At 42.2% G+C, this 17,259-nt stretch overlaps 1 protein-coding gene across 3 annotated transcripts in view; it reads left to right on the forward strand.

Annotated features, from left to right (window-relative positions):
- Positions 1-17,259, forward strand: part of UGT8 (UDP glycosyltransferase 8) — a 73,986-nt gene that overhangs the window by 43,533 nt on the left and 13,194 nt on the right. For all 3 annotated transcript variants that reach the window (XM_034442354.3, XM_034442355.3, XM_034442353.3), the window contains exon 2: positions 900-1,723. In XM_034442354.3, the coding sequence (XP_034298245.2) occupies positions 902-1,723 (822 nt within the window). In that variant the 5' untranslated portion in view covers positions 900-901. The remainder of the gene's footprint in view (positions 1-899; positions 1,724-17,259) is intronic.

Below are 17,259 nucleotides of genomic sequence, written 5' to 3' on the forward strand. Positions count from 1 at the left end.
CAAAAAGGAGAAGTGCATATGAATCCCTTCTCTGAATAATTAAAACTGTGGCATCTTTTTCCAGGTTCATGTGACAGTTTCATAAGTTCGTCCTGGCTTTCTCTGTGTGCATAGTTTGGAAAAAAATGTCAGTACTTTAATGATTGAAAGAGAAGTGTTTTGTATGCTATCCCCTACACTGGATTACAGAGTACCACTTTGGAAGCTTTTATACATTGTTATGATTTATAGAATGAAGTAGGATCAACTGAGAAGGTACTAGGAAAAAATGGTCTGGTCACTCTATCTACCTTTAATGATGATTAAATATTAAGATATCAGCTGGAGAAGGTTACTATAAATAGCATACCTTACTAATATCTGCAGATCTTAGTTAAAGATAAATATATTGTGAGGTATTGAACAACTGGCAAGTTTTCTGGATGCAATTGTACTTGATTTGAAAAAATAGCTACTATATATTTCTGGCATATGCCTATATCTTTCAATGCTTTCTAGTTTCTCTTTTTTCCCTCCTATATAATATAGCTTAGTGTCTTGCTAGCATGGTTTTTGGGATAACTTTGTTCCTAGGAAAACAATAGGTTTTTTTGCCGTAAAAATCTCATCTAAAGCTATATTCTAAAGCTTTTTTCCCCCCTTTGATTGTCAGTAACATCAGTTTCAGTGACAATTTGTTAGGGTTTAAAACAATTTTCCCAAACCTGATGCCCTCCAGACATGTTGGAATTTATCTCCAATAAAACAACTTGAATGATGGGAATTATAACACAACTGAATAGTACTAGAAGTCTTTGGAAAAGACTGGCTTAAAATATCCAATTGGTACTAAGTAGTGGCTTTAAAATATTTAAATGGCATTTCATTGTGTTGAATAACATTTTTGTTTATCATTTCAGCTATGAAGTCTTACATTCCATTTTTCATTCTTCTGTGGAGTGCTGTTGGAATTTCAAAGGCTGCCAAAATAGTTATTGTGCCGCCAATTTTGTTTGAAAGCCATCTATATATTTTCAAGACCCTGGCTTCAGCCTTGTATGAACATGGCCACCAGACTGTTCTGCTTCTGTCTGAGGGCAGAGAAATCCCTCCATCAAGTCATTACAGACTACAGCGATACCCAGGGCTCTTTAATACAACCACCTCAGATGAATTTCTTCATTCCAAAATGAGGAGTATCTTTTCTGGGAGACAAACAGCGTTGGAGCTGTTTGATATTCTGGATCACTATTCCAAGAATTGTGACATGGTTGTGGGCAACCAGAAGCTCCTGCATGCCCTGAAACAGGAAAAATTTGACCTGCTACTAGTAGATCCTAATGAGATGTGTGGATTTGTTATTGCCCATATTTTAGGGATTAAATATGCTGTTTTTTCCACTGGCCTTTGGTATCCAGCAGAAGTAGGTGCACCTGCACCATTAGCATATGTCCCTGAATTTAATTCACTCCTCACAGACCGTATGAACTTCCTAGAAAGATTTAAGAACACTATTGTTTATCTGGTTTCAAGATTTGGAGTCAGTTTTTTGATTCTGCCAAAATACGAAAAGATAATACAGAAGTATAGTGTACAGCCAGCAAGGTCCATGTATGAATTGGTTCATGAATCCAGCCTGTGGATGCTATGTACTGATGTAGCACTGGAGTTTCCAAGACCTACACTACCAAATGTTGTTTACGTGGGAGGAATTCTGACCAAACCAGCCAGTCCTCTACCAGAAGTAAGGTTTGCTAAATTTTATTGTTATAAAAGCTTGTACAACTTGGGTATTATATGTGAATAGTTTTCATACTTACTTATTCTCATGATCGGGTTGTTAGCATATTACTTTATTTTGTTTCTTACACGTTCCTTCTTTCCTCTGTGGTCCTCTTGTAAAAACAGCTCCAGAGAATTTGTGGGAGTGCTTTTGATTTGGAGGAAGATGACATTGAAGACATCAGGAAACTAATGAATAGAATTTTTCAACCAGCTGCTCACCACATTTTTTTTTTTTTAATTTGATTTATATGCCGCCCTTCTCCGGAGACTCAGGGCGGCTTACAATGCGTTAAGCAATAGCCTTCATACTTTTGTATATTTATACAAAGTCAGCTTATTGCCCCCACAATCTGGGTCCTCATTTTACCTACCTTAGAAAGGATGGAAGGCTGAGTCAACCTTGAGCCTTGGAGAGATTCGAACCAGCAGTAAATTGCAGGCAGGTGTATTAATAACAGGGTGCGTAACCACTGTACTATCAAGGCTCATTTACACATGAAGTCGAGAAACATCTAATTCCAAGTGTAGCAATCAACACAGGATAATTCACACTGTTTGATATTTTAATAATTTATATTTCAGTAAGTTTAAAAAGCAGAAGAGCTTCAAGCCAAGTTAGTAAAAATTGATTGATTGGTTTTCACTAAATCTGTGAAAGAGAAGTTTAAGATTGTTTAACTATATGCTAAATCTATTTGTCATTAAGGCAAATTATTTGTTTTAAAATAGCACAGTGAGTTGTAATTTGAATGGTGTAAGTCACAAGGATTTGTTTGCTTTCTTTTGGACATGAGTGTTTTTGTGTGATTCAGTAAAGGATCTTATATTTTTAAAATAATGTATGAATCACATAAATCATTGAAACATTGTTTGCAGTTGTATCAGTGTATGCTTTTTAAATAATTTTACTGTACTTTAAAAATACAGTAAAATATCAGCTAGAGTGCAAACAAGCATTTTTCTTAATCATCTTTTAGAGGTAAATAATTATATAAAATATAGTTTTTAATAAACTCCAGAAAATTCTGACAATCATGTCAGTGCAGTCTTGCTCTTCAGCAGTTATCCATCATACTTTTCTTGCCATTTTTTTAAACTGTACCTGTTTTCTGCATTTAACCCACTTGCAAAAATTTTCTCTTTCATCCCTTGTGAATAGCAGCTGCCTGTGTGCTTGCTCTTCATTGTTCAGGTGCTGAATGGGGAAAGAGAAATAAATACCTCAAACGCGCCCCCCCCCTCCCCTACTTTGGCAGTGTTACTGAATGTTCTGATATTTCTTTATTCACTCTGAAAGCGATAAGGGGTCCAAATTATAATAAGTAAATAGGAGAATCTTAAACTAAGGAAAAATATCACAATTTAAATAAATTAAACTCTGCTTTTAAATCTAGTAATATGGAGTATATGAATATAAGGGGGAAAGTTTGGAAAAATTAAAGAATGCAAACTCCATTGAATTGAGGTTTCACTGTAAATTAGTTCTTATTTAAAGATTATACATTTTCTAAATTGTAGGTAAATATTTTTTTAGCTTTTCAGTTATATTTTTAAAATGTCTTTTTTTAAACTGACAGAGGATTATAAGAGAATGATACCGTGATTGCAAAAATGCACCTAAAATGTTCAAAGTCAGAGGGATTTAGACTCTGCAAATTGAGCTAAGGGATTCATGTGGCTTGCAGATCACCTATGTTTTGTTTAATAATAAAAATTAATTCTAAGCAACAGTATTTTCAGTAAGATTGATGCACACTTTTAATAGTTAATGTATTTTACTAAGCTGAGTTAAACATATGGAACCAGGGGAAGCAGGACTTTGTCAAATTAAATTTGTCAGAATATTCTTTTGCTAACTTTTTGTGAGAATGAATTTTATGAGATGGTTCTCCCACTTCCTGGTCAGGTCTGAATTTGGAAAAAGTCTAATTTTTTTTATTAATTTTTTTATTAATTAATTTCAAATCTAGCACAAGGGGATCTGCCATGAATTCATCTCTTTTTATCATTACAAGTTATTAATATGGATGAATATATAAAAACATTTTAGAAATCACTGAAAAACCAGCCCTGATTTAATCACATAGGGGTGTGTGTGTGTGTGTGTGTGTGTGTGTGTGTGTGTTGGTTAAAGGAGCCTTGGTAGCACAGTGGACTAATGCACTGTTATTAACATCTGCTGCTTGCAATTACTGCAAATTCAAATCCCACCAGGCTCAAGGTTGACTCAGCCTTCCATCCTTTCAAAGGTAGGTAAAATGAGGACCCAGATTGTGGGGGCAATAAGCTGACTTTGTATAAATATACAAAAGTATGAAGGCTATTGCTTAATGCATTGTAAGCCGCCCTGAGTCTCCGGAGTCTTACACCTTCCCTCTCCAAGGGAACATAGTTATGATAGCCATTTCCTTCAGCACTAATGAATCTGTCGGACAATTCCAAAACATTGACATTTCACTATGATGCAAAGGGAATTGAGAATTTTGGATCAATAGCACAATGGGAGAATGAACTAGGGGTGGGTTCTACTTACCTTTACTACTGGTTCACAATGGGACCACACGTGCTTCTGTGCAGAAACTTCCTGAGGATGTCCGGGTCGGTGAGCGGAGCCTCCCACCAGTTTTACTACCGGTTCTTGCTAACTGGTCCGAACCGGGGGCAACCCACCACTGGAATAAACAGAGTACTAGCAAATATAACAAATTTCATGAGTCAAGCAAGACTTGAATAAAAATGGAGAATACAATATTGTAAAAGTTCTATATTTGTCTGCCTGCAATGTGTACTCATCCTCCTTACTGAGCATATTGTGCTTCTGGAAAAAAACTGTCAATTAAGAAGGTATTTTATTTTATTTTATTTTATTTTATTATTTTATTTTATTTTATTTTATTTTATTTTATTTTATTTTATTTTATTTTATTTTATTTTATTTTATTTTATTATTTTATTTATTAGTTCGATTTATATATGCCGCCCTTCTCCGGAGACTCAGGGCGGCTTACAATGCATTAAGCAATAGCCTTCATACTTTTGTATATGCCTGCTTAGTAGGGCTTTTTGAGGCCACCCGAGCGGTGTTCTATTTTATACAAAGTCAGCTTATTGCCCCCACAAACCGGGTCCTCATTTTATTTCAGATTCAGATTTCTATACCGCCCTTCTCCTTTCGGACTATTTTACCTACCTCGAAAGGATGGAAGGCTGAGTCAACCTTAAGAATTGAATTTTCTTTCCTTTTCCTTGTTTTCTTTGCATTAAACCCACATTTTTAAAAAGTGACATTGCTAAGAAGATGCTGTTTTCTTCAGCACCAAACTGGAAGTGATAGACATCACTACCTAGCTATCAGAAAAAAATAGGTTATGTCTGTTTATATTTTTACAGAAAGTTAACAATGAAATTATATATTTACACAAATATCCTTCTGTGAAAATCTTACTCAAACAACAAATGGTTTGAGTAAAAGTTCAGCGATAAACACAAAAACTGCAGTTTGTTACTAGGACAGTAAAAATTTCTGGACACATGGATTGCTACCATTTGTCAGATGAAATCAGGAGACTCAATGCCTTTCTGTCAGTGAACATTTTCTAAACTGGGACTTGGATAATATTGAGCTTAGATAGCCATCCAGCGGCCCTGTTCCAAATGGCCAAATCCCTCCTCAATAAGGAGGAGCCAGCGGATCTCTTAAATGAGACTCTGAGGAAAATTTACAGCATTTGCTAGACAGTTACCCAATTTTGGTCAGAGGCAGATCCCTTCAGAAGCATATTTACCTCTGTGACAACCTTCATATTCCTCTGGGTGGATGGTTATTTATTATACCATGTAGTAATTAGTAAAACTATAGTAAAGTCATGAAGAAATACTCCTTTTTCAGAATATAGGGAAAACAGATGCTTAGAACCAAGAAGAAATTTTCTGACAGAACAATCAGTGGAACGACTTGTTTCAGAAGTTGTGGGTGCTGCAACTCTGGAGGTTTTTAAGAGACTGGACAACCATTTGTCTGAAATGGAATGGAGTTTCCTGCTTGTGCAGGGGGTTGGACCAGAAGACCCTGAAAGTCCATTCCAATTCTGTTATTCTGTTGTTGTTGTTCTTGATGATGTTATTATTAAAGTTTACTTACAAAGCATACTTTATTTGGGGGCTTGAGCAGGGTTATAAACTTTATTAGGAAAATAATGAAAACAGGCTGACATACTTCTAGCCTACTTCCAATAGTCCCAAAGATTTTTTTTTAATCTTGGAGGAAAAAAGAGAGGAATCACTTGGCGTCCTTATGTTTAGCTTACATTTTGATTTGCCATCTGAGTAATGTAGAATAAATGAGAATTGGATTGGAGAGGTGTGAGGTGGGGTGGGATGGGATGAGATGAGATAGTGGGAGACTGGGCTTGAAAAATGAATGGCAAATGTTTTATTTGCAAGCCAATTCATTACATTTGTCTGTCTATCTATCTATCTCTGTGGTGTATGTATTAGCACACCATTTTGCTGCATTAATGGGAATAATAAGCATAGCGCTTCAGAATCAAAAATGATACCAAATAATACAAGTTTGAGAACTTATGTGGTCTCAAGTACAAGTACCAGCATTCTTTGCTGTTAGCTGTCCTGGTTAAGAGTTATATTTCACTATGTCCCAGTGTGAGATTTCCATGGAAACAGAAAATGAAAAATCCTTTTGTAATAATGTAATATTTCCAAGTCTTGTAGCAGAAGCATCAATGAGCCACAAGGATTTTCAGAGGATATCTTAGCTAAGTGATATATAATTGGTCTAGGTGTGGAGACATGATAATGGATTTTAATAAAAGTTTGATTTGATCTAAATTCTCAATTTGATTTTAGACTTTATTTTTATAATTTATGTATTTATACGACGATTAAACTGAATCACTTCATATAAAAATACACCCCTACAATTAAATACTCAGGGCTTCGTTAATAAATGCTAAAAGCCATATAAAATCAGGCATATTTTAAATTGTAGCCATTTGTACATTTTTAAAGGAGATAATATAAATATATAATCATTGTACTTTCAGATTATTTTCTAAATATTAATTGCAAGTATCTTTTTCTATAAATGATTTGTCACAAAAATATTAGGAAATAGTCACTGATGCTTCTGCATCTCTGATTCCAAGAGCTGAACAGAGAGCGTTTTAGACATTGAAGCTCAGTTATGTTTGTATTTGCGTGCGTTGTTTATCTGAAACAAAGCTCAGTATTAGGCACCACTGGTTACTGCCAGCTGGGACCTCACACTATATAGTCACAGCTGTGCATTTAGCATTTATGCCTGCAAAGAATAGCTAATTACAAAAAATCCTAAGAGGACAAAGAACACTCAGTAGCATAAGTACAATACCATATCTGTCTCGTAATCATGTATTTTAAAATACTAAAATGGTTAAAACTCTGAGCAGCATCTAATAGGAGAGAACTTCAGTTAAACACGTTCACCCACTTGGTCCTTTTACTTCTAGAATATAATTTTATGTAGGTTTTTATTTCATTTCATTTCACTTATTTATTTTTAGGAAGACACAAACTGTCCTTCAGAACAAAGTTTTCAACAAGCAGACTATATTCATTTTAGTGATATCTTGTAGTGGTATTTTACTTCTTTCAAAAAACTATAGTGATGTTCATAGTCCTTTTAACATAGATTTTGCTTTTAAAAAGACTACGAATTATGGGTGACACCTAGCTTTTCATAGTTTTTATAGCAGTATTTTATTAGTGGAATGTGTTCTAGGCAGTGTTTCTCAACCTGGACAACTTTAAAGATGAGTGGACTTCAACACTCAGAATTCTCAGCCAAACATCTTTGCAATTTATAATGTCATAATTTTATTATATGAACCATATTATATTACTTGACTGATATTAATGTTCTGCATAGGGTTTAATAGAGGTTTTGAAATTGAAGATATTCAAATATCTTTAATCACTAATAAACATAACTATCACATTTGTAAATTCTTTGTTATCTATCTGATTCTTTTTCTTTTTTATCCTTTATTATTTTTATAAATAATGAAAGGCTGTGAATATATTTAATATTCCTTCATTATACTGTTTTTTCCACAACAATAACTGTAATGTGAGTTGCACTGAGAGAGAGTGACTGGCCCATTTGATGCCTAAGGCAGGACTAGAATTCACCAACTCCTGTTTTCTAATCTGATGCTTTAACCACTTCATCGAACTATTCATTCATCATTTTATATATTTACGAGTCCCAGCTCATTAGAACAAAGCAAATTATAGGACTCAAACTCAAAGGCCCATAAACTCCAAAAATGGAAGGTCATATTAAGACTAGTAAATATCAGTTACAAGATTTTTTCTGTTTGTATCAACTGCCATTATCAGTGCTCACACTGTTGCAACCTACAATTCCTATGCCCCTCCCCCCAATCTCACTATTTCTGTTATCTATGCCTAGCTTTCAAGTGTAAAACCTAAGAGGGCTTCCTAAGTAGCTTATAATTTACTGAATCAGTTTCAGAAAGTGAAGTATTTATCATGATACTTGTTTGTTTTTGGACCACTGGAAAACAGAAGTGGATCTTCGGTGAGCTAAAATTAGTCCATCATTTCCTTTTCAGATATTACTTAGCAATGTTGCTGTTTTTTTTTTCATGAGACCCACAGTCCCTCTAGTTATCAGGCATGCCACTAACCCTGTTCATCACCATAGGCTCTGCCAGAAGAATTTCTGGCAGTTCTACCGATGAATCATGAGGAAATAGAGCATTAAAATGGTTCTAGTCAGGATGAGTCTGGTCCATGCCATTCCAAGATTCTACCAGGGTGGCATGAAATTGCCCTCTTTACTCAACCTCTATCTGAGGCTGTGGGATTGGTGTGTGTGGCCTGACATCTCTTCCTTATGGCTAGTCATTTTACAGAGAAAGACAGTGTGCTGGCATATGTTCCTAGCTGCATGAATTAATTACAGTAATTGGTTCTTGATAGCCTCTTTTGTAGGTGGGGGAATTCAAGAAATAAATATTTTGCAATCCATGGCAACACTGACTGTGTTCAATATTTCAGTGGATGGAGGCATGGTCTCAATTCATTTGTAGACACCAGTATCTCTTGTTATGTTGCAGCTTGATTGCCAAGCTGGTCAAAAAATTATTTTAAGATGATACTGTGTTCTCATAACTCTCTGCTAGGTTTGCTGAACTTAAAGTATCCAAATATAGCTTTGTATCATGGACATTTATATTTCACTTTGGTAAGGTATTTCTGTCGTTCTCCCAGGATCAAGCTAAAGACATGAACTGAGACCATTCAGTTGTTTCTCCATGAAAGTGATTATACTACTAATAATTTATTAAACGTGTATGCAGCCCAACGTGCAATGCTCTGGATGGCTTACAACAGTCAGATAAATTATAATAAAACAATAAAATATAAATATAAAAGATACCCAGCATGATAAAACATCATAGGTTACTTCCCCTTTCCCTGGGGAAAGAGCCAACTCTTCACAATTCTTCTAACCAACAGCAAAATGATATCATTTGGATCTTGGGGAAACCTCATTCAAGAGTGCAGGTGCTACTACCAATAATGCCTGCTTCTGGCTTCTCAATAGATGACCATTGTTTAATTGAAGGAACTAGGAGCATGCTCACCATGCAGGATCAATCAGCCAAGCAGATGTTGCAAGGTGGTCCAATCAATCAGCTAATCAGATGTTGTTGAAACAGGTGGTCCAACAAATAACCTGGTTGTCTACCTTATAAGTCTTCATAGGTAACAACCAGCACCTTAAAGCACCCCAGAAACAAACTGGCAAAGCAAAGGGGTTTTTTTCTAATGGCAAGCACTGTTATTTGCATCCCATTGGACAATGTGGCTGGTTGTCTGCCCTTTAGTCTTCAAATAGTTTCTACTTTTTGGATGGATGGATGGATGGATGGATGGATGGATGGATAGATAGATAGATAGATAGATAGATAGATAGATAGATAGATAGATATCACTTGTTCTGTTTTTATTTTCAGTGCCCTTTAAGCACTTGACCACCTCTTGATTGCTTGGGAGATAATCTCTTAATGATGTTCACATCAGCTTAACAGAAGGGGCGTTGGTCTTACCTGATATGCACCTTCTTGTTGGGTGGAGACAGCAGCCAGGAATGGGTGTTCTCGCCTGTTCAGCTTGAAGGACTGAGACTATTGCAAAGTTAAGCTCCTCCCTTGTTGCTAGGGATCTCCAGCTTTTTACGAAGATGAACAACAGCCTCGACGTCTCTGGAGAAAGAGAGAAAGGTTAAGAAAGGAGACCAGGAGTCCAAGGGTGCGGCTGGCTCCTGTCTCCACCCAATGAGAAGGTGCGTATCAGGTAGGACCAACGCCCCTTCTCCATTGTGGGTGGAGACAGCAGCCAAGAATGGGACATACCAAAGCTTCCCAACTACGGGCGGTCCTAAGTCTTAGGACCAGTCTGGTCCTAAGTCTCTGCATTAGAATGAACCCGCTACAGAACCCTGCAGCCAAAGGCCGCCTCCGCCAAGGCAAACTGGCCAAGCTTAAAGTGCCTCCCAAAGGATGAAGAAGACGTCCATGTCGCCGCCCTGCAGATCTCGTTCAAGGATGCCTGCGTGGCCCAGGCTGCAGAAGTCGCCACACTGCACGTGGAATGCGCCATCAGACGGGATGGCCGAGGCAAGGAACGCAGGTCTATGCCTTGGAGATTGTCTGCCGAATCCATCTGCCAATGGTGGAGGAGGAGACCTTTTAACCTAAAGACACTGGAATAAAGGAAACAAACAAAGACTTTGTCCTGTGGACATCAGCAGTCCCCTTGAGATAAATAAGAAGGGCCCTCCGCACATCCAACGTATGCCAGCGCCGTTCTAAAGGGTGAGAAGGTTGCGGGCAAAAATTTGGGAGGACCAGGTCCTGCATGCGATGGAAAGTCGAATTGACCTTCAGGATGAAGGAGGGGTCCATATGAAGGACCACATGGTCAGAGTGAAAAATGCAAAGGTCACTATGTACAGAAAGGGCGGCAATCTCAGAAATCCGTCTGGCGGAGGTAATAGCCACCAAAAAGGCGACTTTGCAGGATAGTAGGCGGAGGCTGGCAGTCCTCAAGGGTTCATACAGGGCTCCCGTAAAGGAGTTCAAAACAATGGTCAGATCTCAGATGGGATACCTATGTACCACGGGGGGGGGGGCATAAGTTAGTGGCTCCCTGCAGGAATCTATGTATGAGAGGGTGTTGAGACAAGGAGGCAAAGGACCCACAAGTGAGGACCTTTAGAGATAGCCGCCACCTGCCTCCGAAGAGTATTGGGCGAAAGTCTCCTCTCGAGTCCATCCTGGAGAAAAATCAGGATGTGGATAATTGAGGCCTGAAGGACAGAAACCCCCATACGGTCACACCAGTCACAAAATGCCCGCCAAGTGGCCAAATAAATGCGGTCTGTGGATGGCCTCCGGAACACTTGGATGGTCCGGATAACCCTGGGGGGGATGTTGTCCCTACTCAGAGCGCACCGCTCAAGCGCCAGGCAGTCAGTTGGAGCCACCGAAGGTCTGGGTGGAGGAACACTCCCTGGCTGAGCAAGTCCACAGGCTGAGGGAGCCTCCAGGGAGGGGCCACCGACAAAGATTTGAGGTTGGCGAACCAAGACCACCAGGGCCAGTGTGGCACTAGAAGAATGACCGCCCGCTCCTCCAGTATCTTCTGTACCACTCGGGAATGAGTGGCAGTGGGGGAAAGGCGTAAAGAAGCCCTTTCGGCCAAGGAATGTGAAGAGCGTCCACTCCCTCCGCCCGAGGAGCTGGAAAGCAAGCATAGAAGCGGGGGAGCAGAGCATTCCCCTGGGTAGCGAAGAGATCCATCTCTGGACAGCCAAAGAGGCTCGACAGGTCCTGGAAGATTGAAGGATGAAGACACCACTCCGCATGGTCGATAGTCTGGCGGCTGAGCCAGTCCGCTTGTACGTTGGCTGTCCCCGAGATGTGTTCCGCTGACAGGGAACTCAGGTGGCGCTCCGCCCATAGACCCAGTGTGGAAGCCTCCGACATCAGACCCGTGGATCTGGTGCCCCCCTGATGATTTATGTGGGCCTTCGTGGCCACATTGTCGGTAAGGACTAACACATGTTGGCTCATCACTAGTCGGCTGACATGTCTGAGGGCCAAATAGACCACGCAGCTCTAGCCAATTGATGTTCCTGCATTGCTCGCGGGCTGACCATAATCCCTGAGCAATCTGCATCTGCAGATGAGCCCCCCAACCATAAAGGTTGGCGTCTGTCGTCAGTACGAGACGGTGAGGTTCATGGAAGAGCCGCCCTTTGGATATGGCCGAAGACCTCCACCAGGTTAGGGACCTTCTGACGCTGGGGGGGAACCCAGACCCTGGCTTGAGAATTGCCTTTGCCCGCCTTCTGAAAGGGCAAGAGAAACCATTGAAGGTTCCTCGCATGAAGGCAAGCCCAGGGGGTAATGTGGATGGCAGAAACCATCTTACCCAGTAAGGTAGACAGCAAGGCCAGGGAAACCTTATACTCCTTCTGAACTTTACCCACAAGTTCTTTAAGGCTAACCTGTCACTCCTGGGAAAGATAGACTCTACCCTCTAGGGAATCTATTACTGCTCCCAAATGCAGAATGCATGTCAATGGGACCAATTGACTTTTTGCGATATTAATAGAGAATCCGTGCTCTCGTAGACAATGCATAGTTACTTGGAGCTCCTCTAAGGAAAGGTGTTCAGAAGAGGACTGAATTAAAATGTCATCCAAGCAGGGGTGAAATGCTCCGGTTCGAACCGGATCGCCTGATCCGGTAGCGATGGAGGCGGGTGGTTCGGAGAACCGGTAGCAAAAATCCCTGCCCCCCCCACATGCCCAGCTGAGCTGCACAATCATCGGAGGCTTTTTTTTTTACTTTTAAAAGCATTTTTTCGGCTGAAGAGGTTGTAGAAAAAATGCTTTTAAAAGTTAAAAAAAAGCCTCTGATGATTGTGCGGCTCAGCTGGCCATGGGGGGGGGGATTTAATTCAATCCTCTTCTGAACACCTTAGACTGGGTCTATGGGTGGAGCGCCACCTGAGTTCCCTGTCAGCGGAACACATCTCGGGGACAGCCAACGTACAAGCGGACTGGCTCAGCCGCCAGACTATCGACTATGCGGAGTGGTGTCTTCATCCTTCAATCATCAAAACTTTTCATCCTGGGATCATCAAAGCTTTTCATCCTGGGATCATCAAAGCTTTTAAAAGAAAAAAACCCTTTTTTTTCTTTTAAATGCCTCTGACGATTCCAGCTGAGTTGCCTGATCATTAGAGGCATTTAAAAGAAAAAAAGTCTCTGCCGATCAGGCAACTCAGCTTGGATCGTCAGAGCCTTTTGAAAGCATTTTTTTATAACCTTTTCGCCGAAGAGGTTGTAGAAAAAATAGTTTTAAAAGTAAAAAAAAAAAAGGCCACACCTACCCAGTCACATTACCCCCACCACCACCAAGCCACACACACAGAACCGGTAGTAACAAATTTTAGATTTCACCACTGCATCCAAGTAACATTGGACACGGACAGGGATGGCCCTAAAATAAGCCGCTAAGGCGGCTAGTACCTTAGTAAAGGCACGGGGAGCAGAAAACAGTCCAAATGGTAAGGCACGGTACTGATAATGCGTACCGGCATAATAAAACTGCAGATATTTGCGATGTGGGGGAAAAATGGGGATATGTAAATAAGCCTCAGTGAGGTCAATAGAAGTGAGGAAGTCACCCTTCCTGATGCCGGCCAAAATAGATTGAAGAGACTGCATTTTAAACCATTTATAAACCACATAACAGTTTAGTCTTTTAAAGTCCAGAATAGGTCTCCACCCACCCGAGAATTTGAGAACCAGAAAGAGCAGGGAATAAAACCCTTGGCCCACCTGATCCTCCGGCACCTGCTGGATGGCCTGAATGTCCAGTAGGTGTTTCACGGCCAAATCCATGAGGGCCTTTTTGTGCCTGTCTTTAGAGATGGGGCAGTGAATAAAGAAACTCGGAGGGGTGGAGAGAAATTCAAGGGATAGACCAGATCCTCTGTATCCCTGACCCAAGAGTCTGACGTGAGAATATCCCATCGGTCAGCGAATAGAGCTAGCCTGCCGCCAATGGGGCAGTCAGACATGCAGCTATCGCTGGTGGGGAAAGGACGGCTTCCTCCCCCTCAAAAGGGCCGCTTGCCAGGGAGAGTTCTACCTCTATGGCCTGTCTTGTGTCCCCCACTGTCTAGGTACGAAGGACCCCTGAGAACGGGAAGTTCCAGCGCCCCAGTTGGATCCCCCGAAAAAAGGGAGAAATTCTAGAGTCAGATTTATGTTGCGAGGAAGGCAATATCTTGCGTTTGTCTTTCGACTCTAAGAGGAACAGGTCCAAAGAAGAGCCAAATAAATTGCCACCTGTAAAGGGGGAAGACGCCAGGCGCCACTTATGACGGGCGTCCGCCTGCCAATGTCGAAGCCAAACAAGTTGGCGTGCCACCACCGTTGAAGCCAGAGACTTCGAAGCAAAGCGGGCAGAGTTGAGGGTGGCATCCGCAGAAAACTGGACTGCTGCAATGATTTTATTGAGATCTTGCTGCAGCCTGGAGTCCTCAGGGGACAGCTCGCTTTGGAGCTGATTCAACCAGAGCAATGTCACCCTGTTAAAGAAGGAGGCTGGGGTGGCAGATTTAATTGCCCAAGCAGCTCCTAAGTGAGCCCGTTGGAGGGTTTGATCAGAGCGGCGTTCCTCAGGGCGAAGACCCTCGTCAGGTTCACCCGGGATGGCAGTGTGAGGTAATAATGCTGCAATAGGGGCATCACTCGTGGGAATTTGGAGCAGGAAGACCATATCGGGAGCCACATTAAAGAAGTGTTTGTTGAGGGAGGAAGGAGCCGGAGCAGATCCAGGCAACGTCCACTGGCGCTGAATAACGTCCAGGAAAAGTGGAGGAACTGGAATAGAATCAACAGGTTTGGTTGGCTCAGAGAAAAGTGGGTTAAGAGACTTTTGGGGCGTTAGAGGGACCTCTCCAGTAGCTGGCGGGCCTAGCTGCGCCGCTTGAGACGCTTTAAAGAGTAAGGTTTTAAACACCGCTGGTGTGAAAAGACCAGTAAAGGCCGGTTGTTCCGGCTTGAGGCCCTCGTCCTCCGACAGATCCAGTTCCTGGTGGTCGAACTCGTCAAGGTTTGCCGGGCGAGATGTGTGCGAAAGAGGCGACAACACCGACTCTGGACATGAAAGCTGATCATCCTGGATGTCTCGTTCAGGAGAGGCAGCAGCTCCCAATCTCAAACAAGGATCTTCACCCAGACGAAGGTAGCCAGCTTTCAACAACATCTGTAGAGCCCTGGAAAAAATCTGTTGGAGATGGTCAGGGAGCAAACCTTCTCTATTGTGTGTTATAGGGGTTCCAGAAAGCCCAGAAATATGACCTGTGGCAGTTACCATAGCCCTTTCAAGAGGGGCAGAGGAGGGGTAGAGGCTGAGGGCACATAAGGGCCCCACAATGCAATAGTGGAGACTGAAATGGGGCAGTCCCTCAGAGAGATCTGGTCAGATGCCAGCACAGATGAAGGAATTTGGGGAAGCTCCTGTAAGATAGGGGCCTTGCCCTTAGCGGCCTTATTGCAGATTTTCTGCAAGGCCTAGTCCCTGCGCCTCTCATCCCTGGTTGCAGCTGAGGTGAGGCTGCAAGGGGCCTGATGAGAATGAGAGCTCTTGCACTTGGAGGACTGCACACAAAGGCTCTTTATCAGAGTGGTCAGTAGACCCGACCCTCTGGCCATGCTTTCACTTGGAAAGTGCCTTAGGCATCCTGAATGTATTGTTGGTGGTAATGCACGAATAAGTCAATGTCAAATTGGCACTTTAAAATGGCCGCCGCCCAGACAGCAAATATAAATGGCCCTGCCAAGCCAAAAGGCAACTGAAAACAGTAATATCCAAAGTAAACTGAGGGGAAAAAAACCCTCCTCCATGTTCTAAGTGGGAGCAGAACAAAGGTCCCCTGGGCGCAGACCTAGCGTAGCTGAAGCAATATAGCCCACTAAGTAATCAATCTCCATGCAGCTTAGTGTCAGCTTGGGAGCACGAAGCTCCTGAAATCATAAATGGTGTCAATGGCTAGGCACTCTCAAAATGGCGTCTGGCAGACCAGCAACAGAGTGCTAAGCAATCAAATAGCTGTCAATAATAAGCAATGGAGTGCGAAGCTCCTGAGCCTCCAAAGTTCGACACAATGGTCAATGGAGCACGGAGCTCCTGAGAGAGATTGACCGCCAGGCACAGGCAATGGGTCACGAAACCCCTGAGCTAAAATGGCTGCTGGTCGCCAATAGTGGAGTGCGAAGCTCCTGAACCATAATGGCCGCCGGCCGGGAATAGTAGAGCGCGGAGCTACTGAGGCAACAGTTGCACGGATCCCTCTCTAATGCCGCCGCCAAGCCAAAAGAAACAGCAAATATCGGCAAGAGCCCTGTCAAGCAAGCAGATGGGTGAAGCGGGAGCGCGAAGCTCCACAAGCGGCCCCATGCGGCGGGCGGCTTCTTGTCAGATGTTAAAGGCAATGTCACCCGACACATCATCTACGAAGCACGAAGCTCCTTGCCACAAGTTAAACGCTGGGAGCGCGAAGCTCTGCTGAGCGCCGAAGTGCCCCCACTGCCCAGGCAATTCAAGCCCCTCCGGAACACTGCGAGTTCAACTGAGTAAACTGGATAAGGAAGGGGGGGAGGGATAAAAATATCTTCACAGGCAAGCAAGCCTGCAGGAAGGGAACAAAGTCCCCAAAGGACAAGGTTCCAGCCACTCACTGTTCATTCCCAGAAGCCAAAGTCCAAGAAATCCAATAAATTCAGCCAAGTCAAATAACAAAGTCCAAGAAATCAACAAGTCAAACAACAATAGTAAGAGAGCAATCCAAGATGACTGTCCAGGCTGAAGGACTGAGAAAAAAGCTGGAGATCCCTAGCAACAAAGGAGGAGCTTAACTTTGCAACAGTCTCAGCCCTTCAAGCTGAACAGGCAAGAACACCCATTCCTGGCTGCTGTCTCCACCCACAATGGAGAACAGAAGATTATGTTTATTGATAAAGTTTGCATTTAGTTCTCCTTTGACATAGTACTTTTCTATTAAGGTAGTCTTGAGTTTTCATCTCTGCAGGATCAAATTCTACCCCCCACAGAGAGGGCCCGCAATCTGGGCGTCCTCCTGGACGCACGGCTGTCTTTAGAAGAACATATGACAGCTGTGGCCAGTGGGGCTTTTTATCAGGTTCGCCTGATCTGCCAGTTGCGGCCCTTTCTGGACCGTGACACCTTGCGCACAGTCACTCACGCCCTTGTCACCTCCCAACTGGACTACTGCAATGGTCTCTACATGGGGCTCCCCTTGAAAAGCACCCAGAGGCTCCAGCTGGTCCAGAATGCGGCCGTGCGGGTGGTTATGGGCGCA

This window comes from Pantherophis guttatus, chromosome 8, assembly GCF_059756535.1.
Source record: "Pantherophis guttatus breed Tessera chromosome 8, ASM5975653v1, whole genome shotgun sequence".
NCBI lineage: Eukaryota > Metazoa > Chordata > Lepidosauria > Squamata > Colubridae > Pantherophis > Pantherophis guttatus.